Here is a 20,086-nt window from a genome sequence, read left to right as displayed (position 1 = left end):
ATCTCAATTAATTTTTTAGGTGGGCTGAGTTTGTGCCGAGGAACGATGCAGGGGCACAGAGATTACTTTCTGCACGCCTTGCACTGGATAGGCTGCGTGTCCACGATGTGAGTCATTTATTTATTACTGATAGATGTACTAGTTTTGCTTAAATGTCACTGTCTCAGCAAACTCGTACTTATTATATGCAGTTTGTGTGGGAGCCTTATTCTTCTGTTGATGTTGGTACTGTCATTCATCCGGAGATACTAGCTGACGAGCATCGACGCCTATGGACGACCGTCACTAGCCTCATATATTTTGCTGCGATCGAGTGGCACCAGGTCGATAGGGTTCTACCCCAGTTCGGCGGTGTTCAGCATCTCCCGCAGCCAGCTCTGAACATAGATTGGCTACACGCGAAGGATGGTAGGGGTGGGGACCGGTGGTTTCCTTCATATTATCGGGAGTGGCACCAGCATTGGGAGGACAGGCTTCAGTCAGTCATATGGGTCGATCGAGTCCTCGACCCTGGTCCATCATCAGACTACTTGGATTGGTGGTGTCGTGTGGCGCACAGGTTCCTATCCCCAGATGTAGCATTTCAGGATCCGAGGCCGATTGTGTTGACTGAGGAGGCGCGTCACAGAGGGTCGTCACAGGCACCTCCTAGAGTGCACGTTTATGACAGACCAGATAACAGACGAGTCGATCGGCGTCGCCGTATAGGGACCCGGACCACTGATCGCGAGTGGAGGGAGTTTGCCGAGCGTTTGGAGGAGGACGTTCCTGCAGCTGAGCCTGGGGATGCAGTGGACTACCGCGTTCCTCGACGTAGAGGCAGACGGGCAGCTGCGCGGCCTAACCGTCGAGGTGCGCCTGACAGAGCACCATCCGAGCAGGGCGACGGCAGCCATCACGTGACCGATCAGGAGGTAGTTGGATCAGCATCAGCTATGGATCAGCCGACGTTCGAGGTGGGTACTAGCTCTCAGCTGTTTGGGAACGTTAGCCCACATGCATTTGCTCAGTTTACTACCGCGGCAGTTGGGATGGACATTGATGATCATGTTACTGAGTCCGAGTTCTACATGGACATAGCAGACATGCTTAGGGATGACTATAGGCCACAGATGCCTGCGGAGCATGCCCAGTTTGCTGATCAGCAGCCCAGGAGTGACGATGTTCAGGCTCAGTTGCCAGTTGACCTCAACGAGCCTGCAGGTTCTCCGTTTGACCCATGGTTTGCTTTAGGAGGGACATCTGCGTCTGCTTTCAGTGCCGCTCCCGCACAGCCCTCAGTAGCAGCGCCAGATCACAGACCCAGGCGTGTGAGGCGTCCTCCATTGTGTGGCACCGGAGGTCACCTGATTGGCCAGCTTGACGATGCTGACAGTGACACCATTGAGGATTCTGATTAGTTATGTTGTATGTTCATATCTGTTAGGGACTTTGTTATTTTATGAATTGAGCATGCTACTTAGTTTTTATGACTTTCAGTCTTATGTTAAATGTTATTGGTCTTTTGACGAATCCTATTGACTGGTTTCAGCTTATTTCATATGTAGAGCAACGGTTTATATTATAATGCACAAAAGGAACCACACATTACTAGGTAAAATAATAGGAATTTATTCATCTGAATTTTTTGCATTACATAAAACTCTTGACAATCACAGACCTAACCAACAATAAATTACTAACATTACATAGACGCTTACGCAACTAAAACATGTTGGACTGCATAATACACGACATGAGATCTACGCATCCCCTCCACCACTCTGTCTTCGCTGGGGGCAGCTCCTCCGCGTATGCCCAGGCTGACGGCATAGCCCACATCGCTTCGGCTGGTCCACCTGAGACTGATCCATACTACCACGGATCCTAGTTGCCTTTGGACGACCTTCCTTTGCACGCCGCATATTAGGGTCAGGAATGATGGTAGGCCCAGCGTATGGAGGCCATAGTCCTTCAGGGATAGGTGGGAGAAACCCCTGCTTGTAAACGTTGAACACCTCACTCATACGATACACCTCGTGAACATATGACGCCCAGTTTAGCCGAGAGTAGGCGCAACACGCGATGGCATGGCAACAAGGATAATGCAGCGCCTGAAAGTGGCCACAATCGCATTGGTGATCTTTAAGAGAAACTCTATAACTACCCAGGGAGAAGTTGCCGGTTGGTGTTGTCTCCGCGACGGTATACTCGGACTGCTGCCTGTCATATAATGTCACAGTGAAGCACCTAGAGTCTCTTACGTTCCGATCAATGGCCTTGACCAAGGCCTGACAGAATTCATGCCCAGATCCGACTTGTGCCTCTACTGTCTGTCCCCGTACCACAAATAGCTGAGCTAGCCTCCCGTAGGTTGACTTAACCAACGATGTGACCGGTAGGTTGCGAGTTCCCTTCAAGACGGAGTTCACACATTCACTGATGTTTGTGGTCATGTGCCCGAACCGACGACCACCATCCTGATGTTGGGTCCATTTGTCATACTCCATCCGGTTGGCCCAGTCACACATTGCTGGATTCTCAGTCCGCATGATGTCAAACCAGTAGTAAAACTCAGCCTCAGTCTTTGCGTAGGCAGCATTCACCAACATCCTCCTTGAGTCCTTACCTTTGAACGTTAGGGCAAAATTCGCTGCTACATGCCTAACACAGTAGGCCCGGAAAGCCCGAGGAGGCAGCCACCCAGTCTCAGGTGCCTCAAGCGCTGCCTTGATCCCATTATGCCTGTCAGAGATAACAAGGATACCCTCCTGAGGAGTCACATGCTCTCGGAGATTGGTCAAGAAGAATGACCACGACTCTGCATTTTCCCCCTCCACAAGGGCAAATGCTATCGGGAGGATGTTCGAGTTTCCATCCTGAGCGATCGCCAACAGAAGCGTCCCTCCATACTTCCCATACAAATGGGTACCATCAATACTGACGAGGGGCTTGCAATGCCGGAATGCCTCGACACAGGGTGGAAATGTCCAGAATAGCCGGTGAAAGTACTCCGTGGACTCATCAACCCCACCACCAACTCGAACAGGAGACGTCTTCAGCACCGTGATTGTTCCCGGCATTGTCGCCTGGATCCCTAGGATCCAACGTGGCAACTCCGCGTAAGACTCTTCCCAATCTCCATATATTTGTGCCACTGCCTTCTGCTTAGCCATCCAAACCTTCCTGTAACTAGGCCTGAAACCGTAATCAGCTTCTGTCGCTTGTTGAAGTACCTTTACCGTAACCGCAGCATCTGCCCTAACCATAGGAAGAACCCTCGCACAGATAACGTGGTAATCCAGCTGACGGTGATCACTTGAAATAGAAGTTGCGAGGCATGTGTGTGGCCCGTTGTACCTCCTAACCTCCCAAGTCCCTTTTCGTGCACGAAGCGCTACACGAATCAACCAAGTACAACCCTTGCCGAAATCCTTACATTTTCCATGATACTTCAAATGATCCGATTCAATGACTCTGTACTCAACACCTCGCCGGATGCTATAATCTTTTACACTCAGGACAGCTTCATCCTTACTCTGGAATGATTGGCCAATCTGAAATTCTGCAGAAGATCCCCCCACTCTGTTACCCTTGTCTTCCTGTTGACCAAGGGCTTCCAAGTTTAGTGTCGAGAAGTGTGGAGGCTGCTGATGAGAACCGGAACTTGATGGCCGATGCTGCGGATGTGGATCGCCACCGGTGTGATCGTCGCTGTCACCATCAATATCAACAGGCTCCTGCTCAGACTCATCGTCACGCATTGCATTCTCTACTTGATCAGGTGCACCATAATCTTCAATATAAGGTACGAGGCCGCCACCGGTGTCCACAACGTGGGAAGGCTCAACGACTACTGCATTCTCCAAAGGTATAGAACCAACAACCTCCGTTCGGGCTAAATCGACCGCAAACGAAGGTGATTGAACCGGCGGAAGAACCGGTCTGACCGCAGGCATCGAACTAGATGCACCAACCGCGGAACCTGGGCAAGGAACTGGGGCGGATGCCCCGGAACTATCGACACCAACCTCCAGCTTCGCGAACAACTCATGGATTCTGATCTCGGGAAAACTCCTTACACAGTAGAACAGAACCCTTATATCTTCATCAGCTTTAACCGCAAATGTTTCATACTGAACACCGGTCGATACAACCGCCATGGGAATCTTGTAGAATAATTTCTTCACCCACTTGCTACCCAAAACTCCCAGCTTCTCCAAGATGCTGTTCTTCAGATCTGACAAAGTCATCAACGAACTAATAAAAATACTTAGTGGTTCTTTGTCGGTAAACTTCACACCGTGGCTTTTACTTTTTTTTATTTTCCCAGAGCAATGCACTAGGGCAAGAAAACTCTCTTCCTCACTAGCCATTGTGACAATGATCTCTTATGAGCTAGAATCACTCGCATATATATAGATTTCCAGTGATAGTAAACCGTGGTGACTCACCACGGTTTATGCACGCCAGCAATCCTGAGTAAACCGTGGTGACCTGCCACGGTTTACGTTCAAAAATTCTCCTTCATAATCCGCCTTGACTCACCACGGTTTATGAACAATATGAAACCGTGGTGGGTTGCCACGGTTTACATAATAATCAGTTTTTGCACATACGGGTAACCATTTCCAGTTTTGCACATTTGAGTAAAGCTTTTCTCAAATTTATTTATTTAAGTAACTTGCCCTAATAATAATAATAATAATAATAATAATAATAATAATAATTAAATTTATTTTATTATATTAAGTTAGATAAAAATTTTATTATTTAAAAAATAATTTAGTATTTAAAAGTCAAATATTATTAAAATATTTTTAGAAAAAGTATTTTTTATATCATAATTATGTAATTATGAGAAGGAATTATTTTTTTAGAAAATATACAATTTTATTGTTAATAACTTAATATATAAATAAAGAATTAAATTTAATATATAAAAAATATAAAATATTTTACATAATTATATAATTGTATTATTTTTTTAATATCATACGGTCGAAATAAAAATAGTCATATAATTATATCATTAAATACACATTTAAAATAAGATAATTTAACCGAATATCAATATTAAATTCTAAATATAATTACAAAAGAAAAATACAACTTTGATATATCGTAAGTTCGTAACATCTTCAGACTTCAGTCATCTTCGTCCCCGCAACCGCAGCACTTCGACCCAATACCTACGCTACGGCCACGGTTCACCGGAAAACCTCTTATCCGGCGCCGGAGAGGGGCTTCTCTTCCAACAGGAAACTGATATTGATAGTATTGGAGGATCTTTTGTCCCGTTTGTGCTGCCACAGGTTTGAACCTTTTAACAGCGTTCTAGGTTTCTACACCATTGTTTTTTTCTTCTTCGTGCAAAGATTTGAACTTTGGAGGTGAATCTGTCTCTAACGTTGTTATTTTCATGTTATTCCTCAAAAACTGCGACCAAATTTCTTTGCCCGAGTTCTTAATCACTGCTTGTATTTAAGGCTAGCTTGACCTGAGTATCAGTACTGGAATTGTGAATTTTCAATTTTGTAACTCCATGAAGTGTGAATGTGAGCTTAGGTTAGGTCACCCTCTAGTACTTTGTGCCTCTTACTTTGATCTAGAATGTGGTGGGAAAATAACATCCTATCTAATTGTAAAGAGTGAATGAAACAGAAGGGGGAGGCCAAGAAATGGGAGCACTTGAGTTCCTTCTATTAGCCATGTCTTGTTTTCAGTGGAATCTTATTCTGATTGGTAAACTGAAGAGGAAAAGCTGAGACTAGTTTATCTACAGTGTCATCTTGCAAGATGCCGAGTTTGATTATATTCTATTAGTTTGGATAAAGTAATTAGTTTATTGCTATCTGTGTAAAGCCATCAAAGATGAGTTATGAACATAAGTTTCTTTTCTTAAATTTTCTCAGGTTGTAAGCATTTCAGCAGTTACTCGGATGGTAATTTCCTTCCACTCACTTCATCACTCTGTATCTAGTTTTCTCTTAATACTTCCCATGTTATTTTTTCAATAAACAAATGCTCCATTTTATGGTGTGCTGGAGTCAAGTAACAAATACTTTATCATTTGAAGGATCCTAATGTAGAAGAAGAGTTGCCCCAATACATACATATAAATCAGAATGAATTTTTTATACGAAGGTTAGTAATTTCATTGATGGTACATGTTTTGATTTTCCTTTCTCTTTGTTCTGACACCAGTTCTTGTGTTCATTTTTTGATATGCAAGTTCTTTTGTGCTTAAACTAGATTTTAATTCCATTTATAAATAATTAACTTCTTGTATAATTTATCCTGCCCAGGCATAAGAAGCAGAAGGAGGAGGATATTGCTATATGTGATTGCAAATATAATGTTGACGACCCTGATAGTGCATGTGGGGACAGCTGCCTCAATGTTTTAACCAGCACCGAATGCACTCCTGGTTATTGCCCATGTGGTGACCTCTGCAAAAATCAGGTTAGTTCATGTTTATGTCTCTCGATGATGATATTTTGTTATGTATTAGTAATACCTATTTATAATTTAATTGTGAAAGATACCTGCTGGATCATAAGAATCTATTATTTACTGGTTATCAACCTGTCTATAAGGGGTGCTTGTCATAACTAGTTGCATATTGAACATTCTTGAACTGATTTTCCTATCTATTTTGAGACTTTGACAAACTTGGACCAAGATTCATATTTTTCTGTCCTTGTGTAATGAATACACTGAATACAGAGATTTCAGAAGTGTGAATATGCAAAAACAAAGTTGTTTAAAACTGAAGGCCGTGGTTGGGGTCTTTTGGCTGATGAGAACATTAAGGTAACCGTACAGCGAATTACTTTTAAACAAAGTGATGTATGTCTGCAATCTCTGGCTATTTAGTGTAGTAGTGTTGACACTTCAATTTATTTGTATCATTCAGGCGGGACAATTTGTCATTGAATACTGTGGAGAAGTAATATCATGGAAAGAAGCCAAACGTAGATCCCAGGCTTATGAAATTCAAGGTCAAATGTTGACTAGTTCAATGTTTGTTACTTTCTGTTTGATGATTAAGTTTGTAACCTCATTTTCTTATCATTTTTTCGTTCTTGCTTTGCAGGTCTAACAGATGCATTTATCATTTGCCTTAATGCCTCTGAATCTATTGATGCAACAAGAAAGGGAAGTCTTGGCAGATTTATAAATCATTCCTGGTATATCAATCAAACAATATACTAAGATTAAATAAAACTACGTTGACTTGCAAATTATAGTAGCCACTAGTTATTCTCCTTGTTTCCCATTGCCTCTGGTTTGACATCAACTTACTACTTTTAAGTTTGCAGTCAACCAAACTGTGAGACAAGAAAATGGAATGTCTTGGGCGAAATAAGAGTTGGAATATTTGCGAAATATGATATTCCTTTTGGAGCTGAATTGGCATATGACTATAATTTTGAATGGTTTGGGGGCGCAAAGGTTCGCTGCCTCTGCGGTGCAGCTAGATGTTCTGGATTCCTTGGAGCAAAATCTCGTGGTTTCCAAGTAAGCTTTTTCTATTAGCCACCTCAGAAAATAGTTAATGAATTGAAAATTTTATTTGTTCCTGAGGTTCTAATGCAACTCTTTATCCATGATTCATGTAATCACCATATTAAGTCATTAATTAACTTCTTTGGTGGACATTGTCGGGTGTATTTTTGCCTATTAGAATTCTACCTAAGGCATAATATTGTTGTGATCAGATCTTAAACATAATTAACACTGGACTTTTCGTGTTGGCAAGGCAGTGAGGTCCTCCGTTTAATTTGGTTATATACATTTTAATACAGTGGAATGTCTGCTCAACTGAGTTTATTGTTCAGGAGAACTTTTTCAGTTGTAGTGAAGTACTAAAAAAGAAAAAGGCATCTTGCTCTGCCTTTGTTTAGGTATATGTGTATATATATGTCATTTCTCTTGATTCTTATTTGTTTTTTTTTTTTTTGGGGGGAAAATTCTGAGCAGGAAGATACTTATCTATGGGAAGATGATGATGACAGGTAACCTATATTTTATGTGTTCTTTTATGATGTGGACTAAACAACAGTTTTCTTTTCTTTTTCAAATTAGTTATTGGCCACAGAAAACACTTGCAATAAGAAATCTAATAAAATAATTCCATCGAGTGCCTAAATCCAATCTTTTCGGTTTAGGCAAAGTACAGTCTGGTTAGGGGTTGAATAACTAGTGCTGTAGCTATTATGATATGTCAATAATGGGGAACCTGCATCTTAGTTGACTCAGTCGCCCGACATGGAGAAATGCCCCTTCTGCAACTTGGATAATATTCCCCATTTCCCCCTCCCCGTGCCCATACTTAGAGTGAAAGCGGAAGTATAGGGAACCAATTTTTAGTTAGTTAATATTAGCCAATCTTTTTTTTTTTTAAATTCTAATAATTCTCATTTTTTGGAGAATTTAGGATTTGAGATTTATAATTTAGGGTGTAGGGTTAAAAGTTTATGATTTAGAGTCTAGAATTTAGGATAAACAAAATAATTTTTAAAAAGTTGGTTAATGTTGGGTGAAAAAATTTGGTTTCCTGGCATTTGTGTGAAAGTTAAGTCTCTTCTACTTTTTATATGAAACCAGCAACTTAAGTCTTGTTGGATACAGGTACTCTGTTGAGAAAATTCCTGTATATGACTCCGCGGAGGATGAATTGGGGACAGAAGTTCTTAAACGTATGAACTCAGACAGCTCTGGAAATGATTTTAATGGAAGAATAGGATCCTCCGTGGATAATACAATGAAAGCTGAGCAGCTACCAGACTCTGGTGCTTTCAGTATTCCCCTTAATTTGGCCCAGATGAAGGATTTAGACGTCAAGAAGATTAAAACTGAAGTAGTAAACGAGGATATGAAATTGGATTCTGAAGATACTGAACAGGCCTTCTCCCAAAAGAATGCAATGATCTCGCGTATCCGAAGTAATAGTGCTGCCAGAAACTATCACCTTGGACCTGGGTCCATGTCTAATAAACGATCCAAGGCATATCGTGGCAGAAAGTTAAAGAATCTTGTTCAGAAGAAAGTTGATGCCAAGTTTGCCGCCGGACTCTTGGCTTCAAAGGAAGCACAAGAGGAGATTCTAAAATATGAGGTTTGTCTTACATTAATACTTTCTTGTATGCTGAATACTGTTCCAAGAAAAATGTTTTCTGATTTGATGGAACACTTAACATGCGAAACTTTTGAAAAACGCTCAAACTAATCCTATGGTTTTAATACAGGAAGTCAAGAATAACGCTACTTCTGGTCTCGATTCCTTATACGATGAAATAAGGCCAGCCATTGAAGAACATGAGAGGGATAGCCAAGACAGTGTATCTACCTCTGTAGCAGAGAAGTGGATTCAAGCTTGCTGCCTAAAATTGAAGGCAGAGTTTGATCTTTACTCCTCAATTGTCAAAAATGTGGCTTGCACTGCTCAAAGGTCTAAACCTCCCTCAGAAGCTGATAATGAAAACGAAATTAGGCTGTTGATGGGTTGAAATGAAGACATTTTAAACTTCTAGTATTTAGAAGGATATTTTGAATCTTACTCTCGTTACTCGTTTTTTATCCTTCAACAATTTCTTCATTATTTCACAAAATATATGGGAAGCTGGGAGGAATTTTTCTCTTGAAATTCAAACCCGTATAAGTTATCATCAATCTTTTCTTTTTTCGTTTAGCTTTTGAAAGCTTTGTTGGGCTGTGTATCTCCATTGAAGTTATACTTTCTCCTTTATAAATTTTAGAACTACATTCACGGATTCACCCTCTCTTGATTAACCAAAAGAGCATACGTAATAACCTCTTAACAAGCATAATACAACTCGAAAGGGGTTTATTTCCTTTTAAACAAGAGTCCATAGATCAACCCTTTTCATGAACATGGTCAGCTCTCAGCTGTTTCTTTCGTTGAAGTGTCAAAAGTCATTGCAAATTAGTCATTGTAGTCCACAATTGAGTACTATGTTATTTGAAATAAAAGTTGAGATACGAAATATTTGTGGCACATGTTGCTTTCGAGTTGAGTTGGTGATTCGGTGCTGCTACAATAAACAATAACCGAACGGGAATCAGGATCTCCCAAAGGGAGGTGGTAGCAGATAACATCAGCAATCAGCATGATAGTGTTATATATATATATTTAACTGAACGGTCTTTTTCACCAAAGCCGGTTGCTATCCATTCAAAGTATTGTTTCTGACTCAACCGAGATTGCAAAGCAAAACACAGTGATGACTGATGACTGGTGAGTGGAGTCTACAGCACGGAAACCGTTGACTGAGTCTAAGAAAAACACACCACACTTTCTTAGAAACAACGCCGCCCCCAGTCCCCACCTTTCCATGGCCATACCCATTTCTTTCTCTCTCTCTCTTACCCCGTCAGTATCTCACTTTCTCTCTTCATACACCCTTTCTCTCTCATGGAAAAGGCACTCCAAGCCGTCTTCGCCGCCACCGGCACCTTCTTCGTCGTCACCCTCCTCTTCGCTATCGTCATCCTCGCCTGCCAGCGCCGCAAGGCCAAGACCTCCATGCTTCTAACCCGCCACGACAACCGCGCTACCAACCCAACCCGAACCCGACCCGTTCCAAACCCTGACCAATCCTCCATCTCCGTCGTAGATGCCAGCTGGTCCTCCGATCCCAACCTCAAGATCTCTCTTACCGAGCTCGCACGCGCCACTGAAAACTTCTCTCCAAATCTCATCGTCGGCGACGGCAGCTTTGGCCTCGTCTATAAGGCCCGCCTCAACGACGGCACCGTCGTCGCCGTCAAGAAGCTCTCCCCGGACGCTTTCCAAGGCTTCCGCGAGTTCCAGGCCGAGATGGAAACTCTAAGCAAGCTCGATCACCCAAACATCGTCAAGATCCTCGGCTACTGGTCCTCCGGGCCCGAACGCTTACTCGTCTACGAGTTCATCGAACGGGGAAACCTCGATCAGTGGCTCCACGAGCCCACCACTGGGCCCAACGACCACATCTCCCTCAGCGACCTCCGTTTACCTCTGTCATGGGAAACCAGGGTCAACATCATTAGAGGCGTGGCCCACGGGCTTTGCTATCTCCACGGGCTTGATAAGCCCATCATACACAGGGACATCAAAGCCAGTAACGTGTTATTGGACTCCGAGTTCAAGGCCCATATAGCTGATTTCGGGCTTGCTCGGAGGATTGACACGTCCAAATATTCACACGTGTCAACGCAGTTTGCTGGGACCATGGGCTACATGCCCCCGGAGTATGTTGCTGGGGCCAATGTGGCCAACCAGAAGGTGGATGTGTATAGCTTTGGGATTTTGATGCTTGAGACGGGCTCAGGGCGCAGGACTAATTTGCCAGTGAAGTTAGGGGAGGAAGATATTGGGCTGGTCCAGTGGGCCCGGAAGATAAAGGAGCAAAATAGTGAGATGAATATTGTTGATGTGAATATTTCAAGGGAAGGTTTAAGGGAAGAGTGTGTTAAAGAGTATGTGAGGATTGCTTGCATGTGCACTGCTGAGTTGCAGAAGGAAAGGCCTGAGATGCCTGAGGTTGTTCGCTTGTTGGATTCCATGCCGCTCTGAGCCTCCGCCGCCAATGCCGGAACTAATTCTCTTGTCCAGGTCAGATCATAAGAAATATGTAAATAGCTAATACAATGTACTACTATTAGTAGAACTATAGATATATTTCTTGATTAATAAATAGTTTTGTGGCTGTACCCTTGCTTGAAACATATTCATTCATTTGTTTGTTTCCTTAATTCTTTGTTGTTCTAATGTTCTTCTTGCCATATGCCAATTGAGTTTCCACAAGGAAGTGAGAATTTGAAAAGAAAACAGGAAAAAGGAAAGGTTCAAGCCATGCCATTTCTCTCCAATTCTCAATAGAATTTATATATTCATTTTAAGTGTGAATACTATGTTCAAATATCCAACTTTTTCCATGACAAAATATAATGCTCAAGGGATTGTTTATGAGTTAGAAACTTAGAATTTAGGTGGAAGGAAAACGTTTGAAGAATATATAAGATTGATCAGCCTTTAAATTTAGCTTGTTTTATTTTGTTAAACATTTGTAATATTTTTCAATTATCTAGTAAGCTATCTATAACTATTATATTTCGATCAACTTTTAAATACATGTTAAAATTAATTTGGATTGGAGCCAATTATGTATTCTGTTAGATACTCTCTATTAATCAATTGAGGTCAGCTATGTCGAAGAAGAGGTCAACCGTGTTGATGATGATGGTCAGAAAACCGAATCGAAGGCAAAGTTTAAATCTCTAAAGAGCACAAACAGTTATTTAGCAACAGTTATTTAGCAAAACCAATTGCCAGAACGACGTGTCAGCAAATAATTGGACGGATTGGCCTATAAATTGACAAGAGACAGATGAAAAAAGAGTTGGAATCTTTTCAAAAAAAAAAACGCTCACACTCACTCGCATTTCCCAACAACTTAGTCAATAGTTTTTTTGGAAGGATTCCTTCCATATCTTTCAATTGTACTTTACTATTTTTGTACTTTTTTTTTCATGCAATTTACCTTCTTTGCAATGTCATTTTGTTTCCTTTAAATTCAACAACTTTTATTCTTTCCAGTCTTCATTCTAATTTGTCCTTTACATTTTCAAACATTTTTACTTTCTGTAATTTAATTTCATTTTTATTCAAGTCATTTAAGTTTTATTATTCATTTTGAATTTTTGCAAAGTTTAATTCTTTTTTCTTTGTCACTGAAAAAGGCATAATTTTAATGCAAACGAGAGAGAGTCTAACAACCCTAAAAAATAAAAAGTTAGGTTGTAACATTAGAGCAACTCCAATAAAATATTTTTAGAGTATTATTTTTTATATTTTTAAAAAGTAAATTAATTTAAAACTAAAATTTGTATTAACATTGATAGATAAAATAAAACTGATTTTACTTTAAAAAAATGATATCACTCTAATAAAAAATTAATAAAATTTTATCATTTGTATAGTTATTTAATGAAATAATTAAAAATAATATAAAATTATAATTGAATTGAAACCAAACATTCTAATAACAAATTTTATTTTTAATTTTAAATTACTATTCATAACATACAATCTCATAAATATTATGTGTTATTTTGTGACACCTAAAATAAATTGAACTTAAAACTGATATCAAAGATATTCTTAAGAATATCCAAACTTTTATAAAGTCTATTATAAATTTATAATCACATTTTAAAAGAATTAGCTAATAAATATTCTTAGAATATTATTTTTTGAACTTTTTTATGTATTTAATAGCTAGATTGAAAGTGTATTAAAAACATAAGATTTTGATTAATAAAAAATTTTATTTTATTACTTTCTTAAGTTAGCAAAGCGCTATCTTCAATTTATGTAGGACTTTTAATATCAGTTACTTAGATGAAGCTCTGCCATATTCAATAAAAAAGACTACATTGACCTCAGATACTAGCGGCGGCACTTCACCTCTGACCAAGGCCTTACAAGAGACGACCAACGTACGGCACTGTCATTGGTTTTGCTGTGAACCAGAGCTTGTTCTCTGTCCGGTTTATGGCTGCGATGGACCAAACTCAAGGGGAGATTCATTGCTGTGAGGAGTAGCAATGACAAACTAGTCCTTTTCGTTGGCTTCTGTGGTTAAGGAACCGGGGGCTTGTGGTTCAAGTACATTTTATTTTCATGGAAATCAAATATATTCTAAAAGAATATGGAAATTGAAATGATGGTATTTTAATTCTTTAAAATCAAACTTACTTGAAAATAAGTTTTTAAATTTTGAACCAAAATAAAAATATGATATTTCCATCTTAAAATTTTTAAGAATTATTTATAATTTCCCCAACCACACTACACCCTGATAGAGATAGAGGTGTTTGTAGCCGGACTGGGTTTAATTAGATTTAGAAGCGACTCCAATTGTCTATTGAATTTATTTTGACTTAATCTAATATAAAATTAGTATTTATAAATTTATATAATAAATTAATATAATTTTATTTTTAAAAATTAAATTAAATAAAATATTATATCATATAATATAAAAAATTTAATTAAAATATAAAAATATAATATTTTATTATTAGTTTTACTCTAAACTGTATATTTTACTTATAAAAAACAATAATTTTAAATTGGATCGGATCACCCGAAATATAATTGAATCCAGCTCTAAAATAGCAATGGGTAAAAATAACAGAGTCAAATCCAATAAAATATACCTCAAATTTAGATCGAATTGAGTCTTAAATACCCCTAAATAGAGATATGTTGTGATGTTCTATATGGACCAAGAATATTGAATAATGCAGCATATTCTTGGTTATCCTTTTCAATAGGATGTTGAGGTGTAGAAAAAAGAATTTAAATTTTTATCACAAAAGTGTCACAATTAACCTATAATGACCTCTTATTATTTATAAAATTCGTCACTTATATAATATATGTTAGAATAATAAGAATATATATTACATGTATAAACAGTTTTAGTAATTACTAATTAGTTTCGACTAAGTTGGTCCGGTTATTTATTGACCCAACAAAAATTATCTACACAAAACACGCACAAATCGCATTTTTTTTTGTTTAAAATAATTTTCTTTCTTTTAAAAGAAAAAAAAATTTATCTAAAAGTTTGGTAATGACATAAAAAGATGGCTAAATCATCGAGATTTTACAGTATGTAAATTCTTTATTGCAGCATCAATTTTGACAAATAGTTATAATGATCGCTGTAGTATTTTATGTGTTTACCTAAGTTCAAATGATTATTAGAGAAGTTTGGCATAAATAGATTGAAAGATCAGCCATGTATATCCAAACTCAAAAAATAAAGCAATGTCGACATAAAATTGTCAAGTGAAAGAAAGAAAAAACAGATCTAATTCAAGGGTCTTTTATTGCAGTCTAAATTAGAGGCACTTACCTTATCAGAAATCCATGACGGTGAAATCATTTTAGAATTGGAAGACAAACTTGAGAAAACAGTGCAAAATGAAAAATCTTATTAGAAGGATAAATTTAGAATCAAATGGCTCAAATCTGATGATCAGAAAACAACTTTCTTCCATCAGATATTCAGAAATTGTACCAGGAGGAACCGAATTTAGCAATTGAATGACAGTAACGGAGGAGTGGTGACTTCTAATACTGGAATCGCTTCCGTGGCAGAAGCATATTTTAAAGACATCTTTTCTTCCTCTTGTCATGAGAACCCTGAATTTTTTTTCACCGGCTTGGAACTTAAGGTTACAACTTTCATGAATCGTAGGTTTCAAAGACCAGTGACGTTGGAGGAAGTGAAACGAGCTATATTTAACATTCATCCTCAAAGTGCTCCGGGAGATGACGGTATGACAACAAATTTTTCTTAAAACTTTTGGAACATCCGCAGTGGTGATGTTTTGCGAGCAATTAGGAACTTCTTCTCAGGAGGCAGAATTTTGAAGGGCTTTAATCACACTCAAATTTGTCTTATCCCCAAGATTTTATATGCTAAAGATATGACTCAGGTCAGACCAATAAGCTTATCCTCAGTCTTTTATAAGATTATTTCTAAAGTCATTATACATAGACTTCAAGGTATGATGAACAAACTAATTAGCCCTACGCAGAGTTCTTTTATTAAAGGCAGATTAATTTTTGATAATATCTTAATTACCCATGAGTGCATACATTACTTGAAAAACAAAAAATGAGGGCTCACAACTGAAATGGCTCTAAAATTAGACATGAGAAAGGCATATGATAGGGTGGAATGACACTTTCTTTGGTTTATTTTGGAGAAATTTGGTTTTGAGTCCCGATGGATTATGTGAATTCGGAAATTGGTGACAACTATTTTTTATTCTGTCATTGTGGAAGAACAACATATGGCTTCTTTAAACTAAATAGAGGTATCTGATAAGGAGACCTTCTATCTCCCTACCTTTTTTTTTTCTGTACAGAAGGTCTATCCTTCTTGTTACACAAGGCAGAATATAACAGACTAATTCAATGTATTCAGGTTCATAGGTGATGCCCCAAGGTCAATCACCTCCTCTTTGCTGATAATTCCATCTTATTCTGTAAGGCTAATCTTGATATATGTTCAAACATTCTACAATTGTTGACTTCTTATGAAAGCATCAGTGATCGGCGGGTGAATCTTAATAAATTTGCTGTATTTTTTTAGCCACAACACTCCTTCTTTGTATTCGTACACAATCGGTTAACTTTCTAAATATCAATCATGTTGGGGTTCAAGATAAATATTTGGGCCTGCCTTCTAGGATCTCTAGATCTAAAAAGGCTTCATTTAGTATCATAAAAGAGAAGGTGCAAAAGAGAATCCAAGGATGGAAACACAGTCTCTTATCTTCGGGAGGTCGACAGGTATTGCTTAAGGTTGTGGGTAAAGCTATTCCCATCTATACATTATCTTGCTTTAGATTACCTAATGGTTTAATTTCAAAAATTCACTCTCTACTCTCTCAGTTTTGGTGGGGGCAAAAAGACTCTGAAAAACGGATGACTTGGATTAGTTAAGACACTATGACTCGTCCAAGAAGAGAAGGAGATCTTGAATTTAAAGATCTTAGAATTCAGAATTTGGCGACCTTAGGCAAACAGTATTGGCAACTAGTAACACAGCCAACTTCTCTATTATCCAAAATCCTGAGAAGAAGGTACTTTAGAAATAGTATTACTATAACTGCAGAAACTGGAGTCTTACCTTCTTGGGGATGGAGGAGCATATTGAAAGGCCGAAAAATAGTTGAAAAGGTCTTAACTGGGCAGTGGGTATTGGAGAGAACATCCGAACTTTTGAGGATCCGTGGCTACCTCCTCTGTATCCTCTAATAATATCAGCAATGCCAAATAGTCAGATTATTTCCAATCTTGTTCCACGAGTGACAGATTTAATTACTGAAAACGGAATTTGGAATCAAAGCTTCATTTGAGAATTATTTTCCTAAGACGTTTCTGACAGGATTCTTGCAGTTAAAATTCATGAGATTCATGACTAATTGCAATGGGATTTAAACAATTCCAAACAGTATGATACTGCTTCAGGTTACAAAATCGGCTACTTATTTCACCACTCGCTTCTTGAACTTTGCCTTATTAATCATATGCAGCAGAAGAAGCCATGAATTGAACTATGGAAGCTGAACTTGCCTCACAAAATTAAGATCTTTATTTGGAAAGCTCGACATGGCCGTCTTCTGGTTCTTGCTCAAATTCACCATCGCTACCCATTTATATTTCCAACATGCCCCTGTTATTAGGAAGCAACAAAAACGATCACTCACTCTTTGTTCTACTACTCTACAAGTAAAGAAGTATGGTACGGTCTCAAAGTTTTCTTAGAAATTGTCTTCCCTCCCTCGTGATGATTTCTGGACATGGTGAATTGCAATAATAGAGATGATTAACTCGTTGAAAAATGCTGACCGAAATCCTCAATTGTTTGCCATCATTTACTAGCACTGCTGAAAAGTACGCAACCAATTAGTATTTGAAAGCTGCACTTCGATGTCATCTACCATTCTCACAAATTCCGTCAAATTGCTTCGTGCAATCCAAAAAATCTCCCTTCTAGCTCGCCGTCTCCATGAGGACAATTATTAGTTTCACTCAATTCACCTTATTATTTTCTTTCTTCTAGCTTATTCTTAGTTTGTCTATATACCATTGGACGTATATCATCAGTGTATTTTTTGGGAGATTTTCACTTTTTGCTATGCTGTCCTGTTTTGAATACCTGTGTATTTCATTTTTCACTGATTAATGAAATATAACAAACTATCTTTGACAAAAAAAAATAATTTTCTTTCTTTTAAAGGGAAAAAAACTTAATCTTAAACCTAAAAAAAATATTGCACAACAAATAATAATAATAATAATAATAATAATAATAATGAATAATGAATAATAGAAGAGACATAATAATTCTCTCTAATTAAATAGTAGTATAGTACTACCAAAGAAATTCACAATAAAATATATTTGTTGCACATCAAATTAAATTAAATGAAAAGGACTAATTGTGGATTGGTGGTTTTCGTTGTACGGATGTATAATCTATTGAAACTAAATCTTTCTCACTATTATTACTGTGTTTAAATTTCTCATCATTTCCTTTTACATTAATATCATCTTCGTCGTGACCACTCAAACCATTAATGGGAGCTGGCAAAGGGGGTGTTTGGGAATAATTGAGAGTAATAGTATTCTTCAAGGAGAATTGTTTGCTATTTGGAGAGGATATCTCTTAGCTTGGGATGTGGGTCAACGAGATGTTATTTGTGAAACGGATTGTGTGGAAGCATTTAATCTTGTTACTCAAGATGGTTTTGGGTTTATTGATCCACTGGTGCTCAAAATAAGAGATATCATGCATTGAAATTGGTGGGTTGACTTTCGTTTGATTATGAGAGATGCAAACACGGTAGCAGATACTATGGCAAAGATGGCGATGAAGTTACAACTTTCGCATGTAGAGCTTCTTTCACCTTGGGAGGAGTTTAAGAGTAGTCTTAAACGGGACTGTCCCTCTATTTAGGCAATTCCTTGTTTTGTTTGTTTTGTTTTTTTTTTTGTTTAATTTATTTCAGCCACCAAAAAAACCATTACAATCAAAAGCATATTGGTTGCTTCTCACTCTTCCTGAATAAAAATAGTAAACATATAAAATTAAAATACAAGCAGGCTTTAATTGTATCAAATAAGGCCACAAACAATTTTTTATATATTATATTATAATTACTCAAGAATTAATATTAAAATGAAGCAAGTCATCACTCTTAGTATATAGCTAGTAGTAGAATAATTATTTTGAGTAATATATACATAATATTTTAAGTTCAAAGGACATTGTTGTGGTAAATAGATATTCCCCAAAATGAAGAAATAAAGAAGTAGTAAACTTTGAAATTAAGAAGAGAGTTAATGGGGAAAAAATTAGCTAAAGAAATACCTCCAATAACAAATGATGAGAAGGAGCATATAAATAAGGATGCTACTATCAAAAGAATGACCAACTTTCTTTGCTGATTAGGCTTCATTTCCTTTCACTTCTTAGATCCTATAAGCTAAATTAAATGTGTGTGTTTAGCAGTATTATCTCTATGATTGCCTTTAATTCGATATTCTTCACTACCCTCTATATATATGAGAATTATTATAGTCATAGAGGCCATTTATGTTAGTACTATTCTCTATTCCTTATCTAGTCAGAAGTAAAATTGGCCACGATCACGTGCAACCTCAAAAATACGGAAATATTTAGTAACAAAAAAAAATTAGTCAAAAACAGCTATAACTTGTCTTATTTAATATGTTGTGACAATTAATAAATACTAAATAAAATAAGTTTTGGCTATTTTTTTTGTCTCCCTAATATTATCCAAAAATATATGGTACTCATGGTTATTAATATAGTAAGCATAATTGAAAAACTCTATTTAACAATATAAATAAATTTAGAGATAAGGAAGGTAGAATGTCACATTATAGTATTATACATGATACAAAATATATTAAGTAAAAGTAACAAATAACATAAATGGTAAGAAAAACAATAATATCCAAAAAAAAATTTGTATATATAAACTCACATGATAGGTTCTTCTGTTGTCTCCTATTTTTAAATTAAAAAATGTTCATATAGAAATAAAAGTAAACAATGTAATGTCTTTTTAAATCCTAAACTTTAAATTAAAATTTAAATTCTAAATACTGAATTTTAAATTTTAATCTCTTAATTCTAAATTTTATATTCTAAATCTTAAATCTTTAATTTAAATTATTAATATAAAATATAATAAATAAGAATTTAAAATTTATTTAATTAATAAAAAATACAATACTAATTACTTAATAAAAAAACATTTAAAGATAAGTCTATCCATATATTCTGTTGTGATTTATATTTATGTCTCACTTTTAAAACCAAACACAGTTTCAGAGACAGTTTACATAGTACACTTTAGGATGTTTCATATATAATCTTACCAAAAATAAGTGAATAATAATGGTTTATGAACAAATCATAAAGGGAGTAAATCCTTCCAAATTCCACTTTTATTATGTGATATGTGTTTTAAACATTCG

General features: G+C 37.2%; 2 protein-coding genes across 2 annotated transcripts; both read left to right on the top strand.

The window, feature by feature from the left end:
• The first annotated feature begins 5,086 nt into the window (after positions 1–5,086).
• ASHH1 (SET domain group 26) lies at positions 5,087–9,639 on the top strand. Its single transcript, XM_016320870.3, has 11 exons — positions 5,087–5,294; positions 5,895–5,924; positions 6,059–6,126; positions 6,288–6,444; positions 6,709–6,795; positions 6,899–6,983; positions 7,079–7,172; positions 7,305–7,503; positions 7,966–8,000; positions 8,617–9,103; positions 9,234–9,639. The coding sequence occupies exons 2-11, from the start codon at positions 5,922–5,924 to the stop codon at positions 9,492–9,494; spliced, it is 1,476 nt and encodes a 491-aa protein (XP_016176356.1). The 5' UTR covers positions 5,087–5,294; positions 5,895–5,921; the 3' UTR covers positions 9,495–9,639.
• Positions 9,640–10,282: 643 nt separating this feature from the next.
• Positions 10,283–12,680, top strand: LOC107619041 (Protein kinase superfamily protein). The gene is made up of 2 exons (XM_016321252.3): positions 10,283–11,602; positions 12,167–12,680. The coding sequence occupies exon 1, from the start codon at positions 10,421–10,423 to the stop codon at positions 11,561–11,563; it is 1,143 nt and encodes a 380-aa protein (XP_016176738.1). The 5' UTR covers positions 10,283–10,420; the 3' UTR covers positions 11,564–11,602; positions 12,167–12,680.
• The last annotated feature ends 7,406 nt before the right edge of the window (positions 12,681–20,086 follow it).

This window comes from Arachis ipaensis, chromosome B9, assembly GCF_059453495.1.
Source record: "Arachis ipaensis isolate K30076 ecotype BB chromosome B9, ASM5945349v1, whole genome shotgun sequence".
Lineage (NCBI taxonomy): Eukaryota > Viridiplantae > Streptophyta > Magnoliopsida > Fabales > Fabaceae > Arachis > Arachis ipaensis.
Note: the sequence above shows the minus strand (reverse complement) of the source record. Positions and strands in the feature narration are given on the sequence as shown.

What these genes read in the sequence shown, in the direction of transcription:
- ASHH1 (XM_016320870.3), top strand. An exon ending in AATGAATTTTTTATACGAAG is followed by an intron (nt 6,127 to 6,287) that starts GTTAGTAATTTC and finishes TATCCTGCCCAG; the next exon opens with GCATAAGAAGCAGAAGGAGG. An exon ending in AGGAGATTCTAAAATATGAG is followed by an intron (nt 9,104 to 9,233) that starts GTTTGTCTTACA and finishes GTTTTAATACAG; the next exon opens with GAAGTCAAGAATAACGCTAC.
- LOC107619041 (XM_016321252.3), top strand. Translation starts at nt 10,421, where the DNA reads ATGGAAAAGGCACTCCAAGCCGTCTTCGCCGCCACCGGCACCTTCTTC.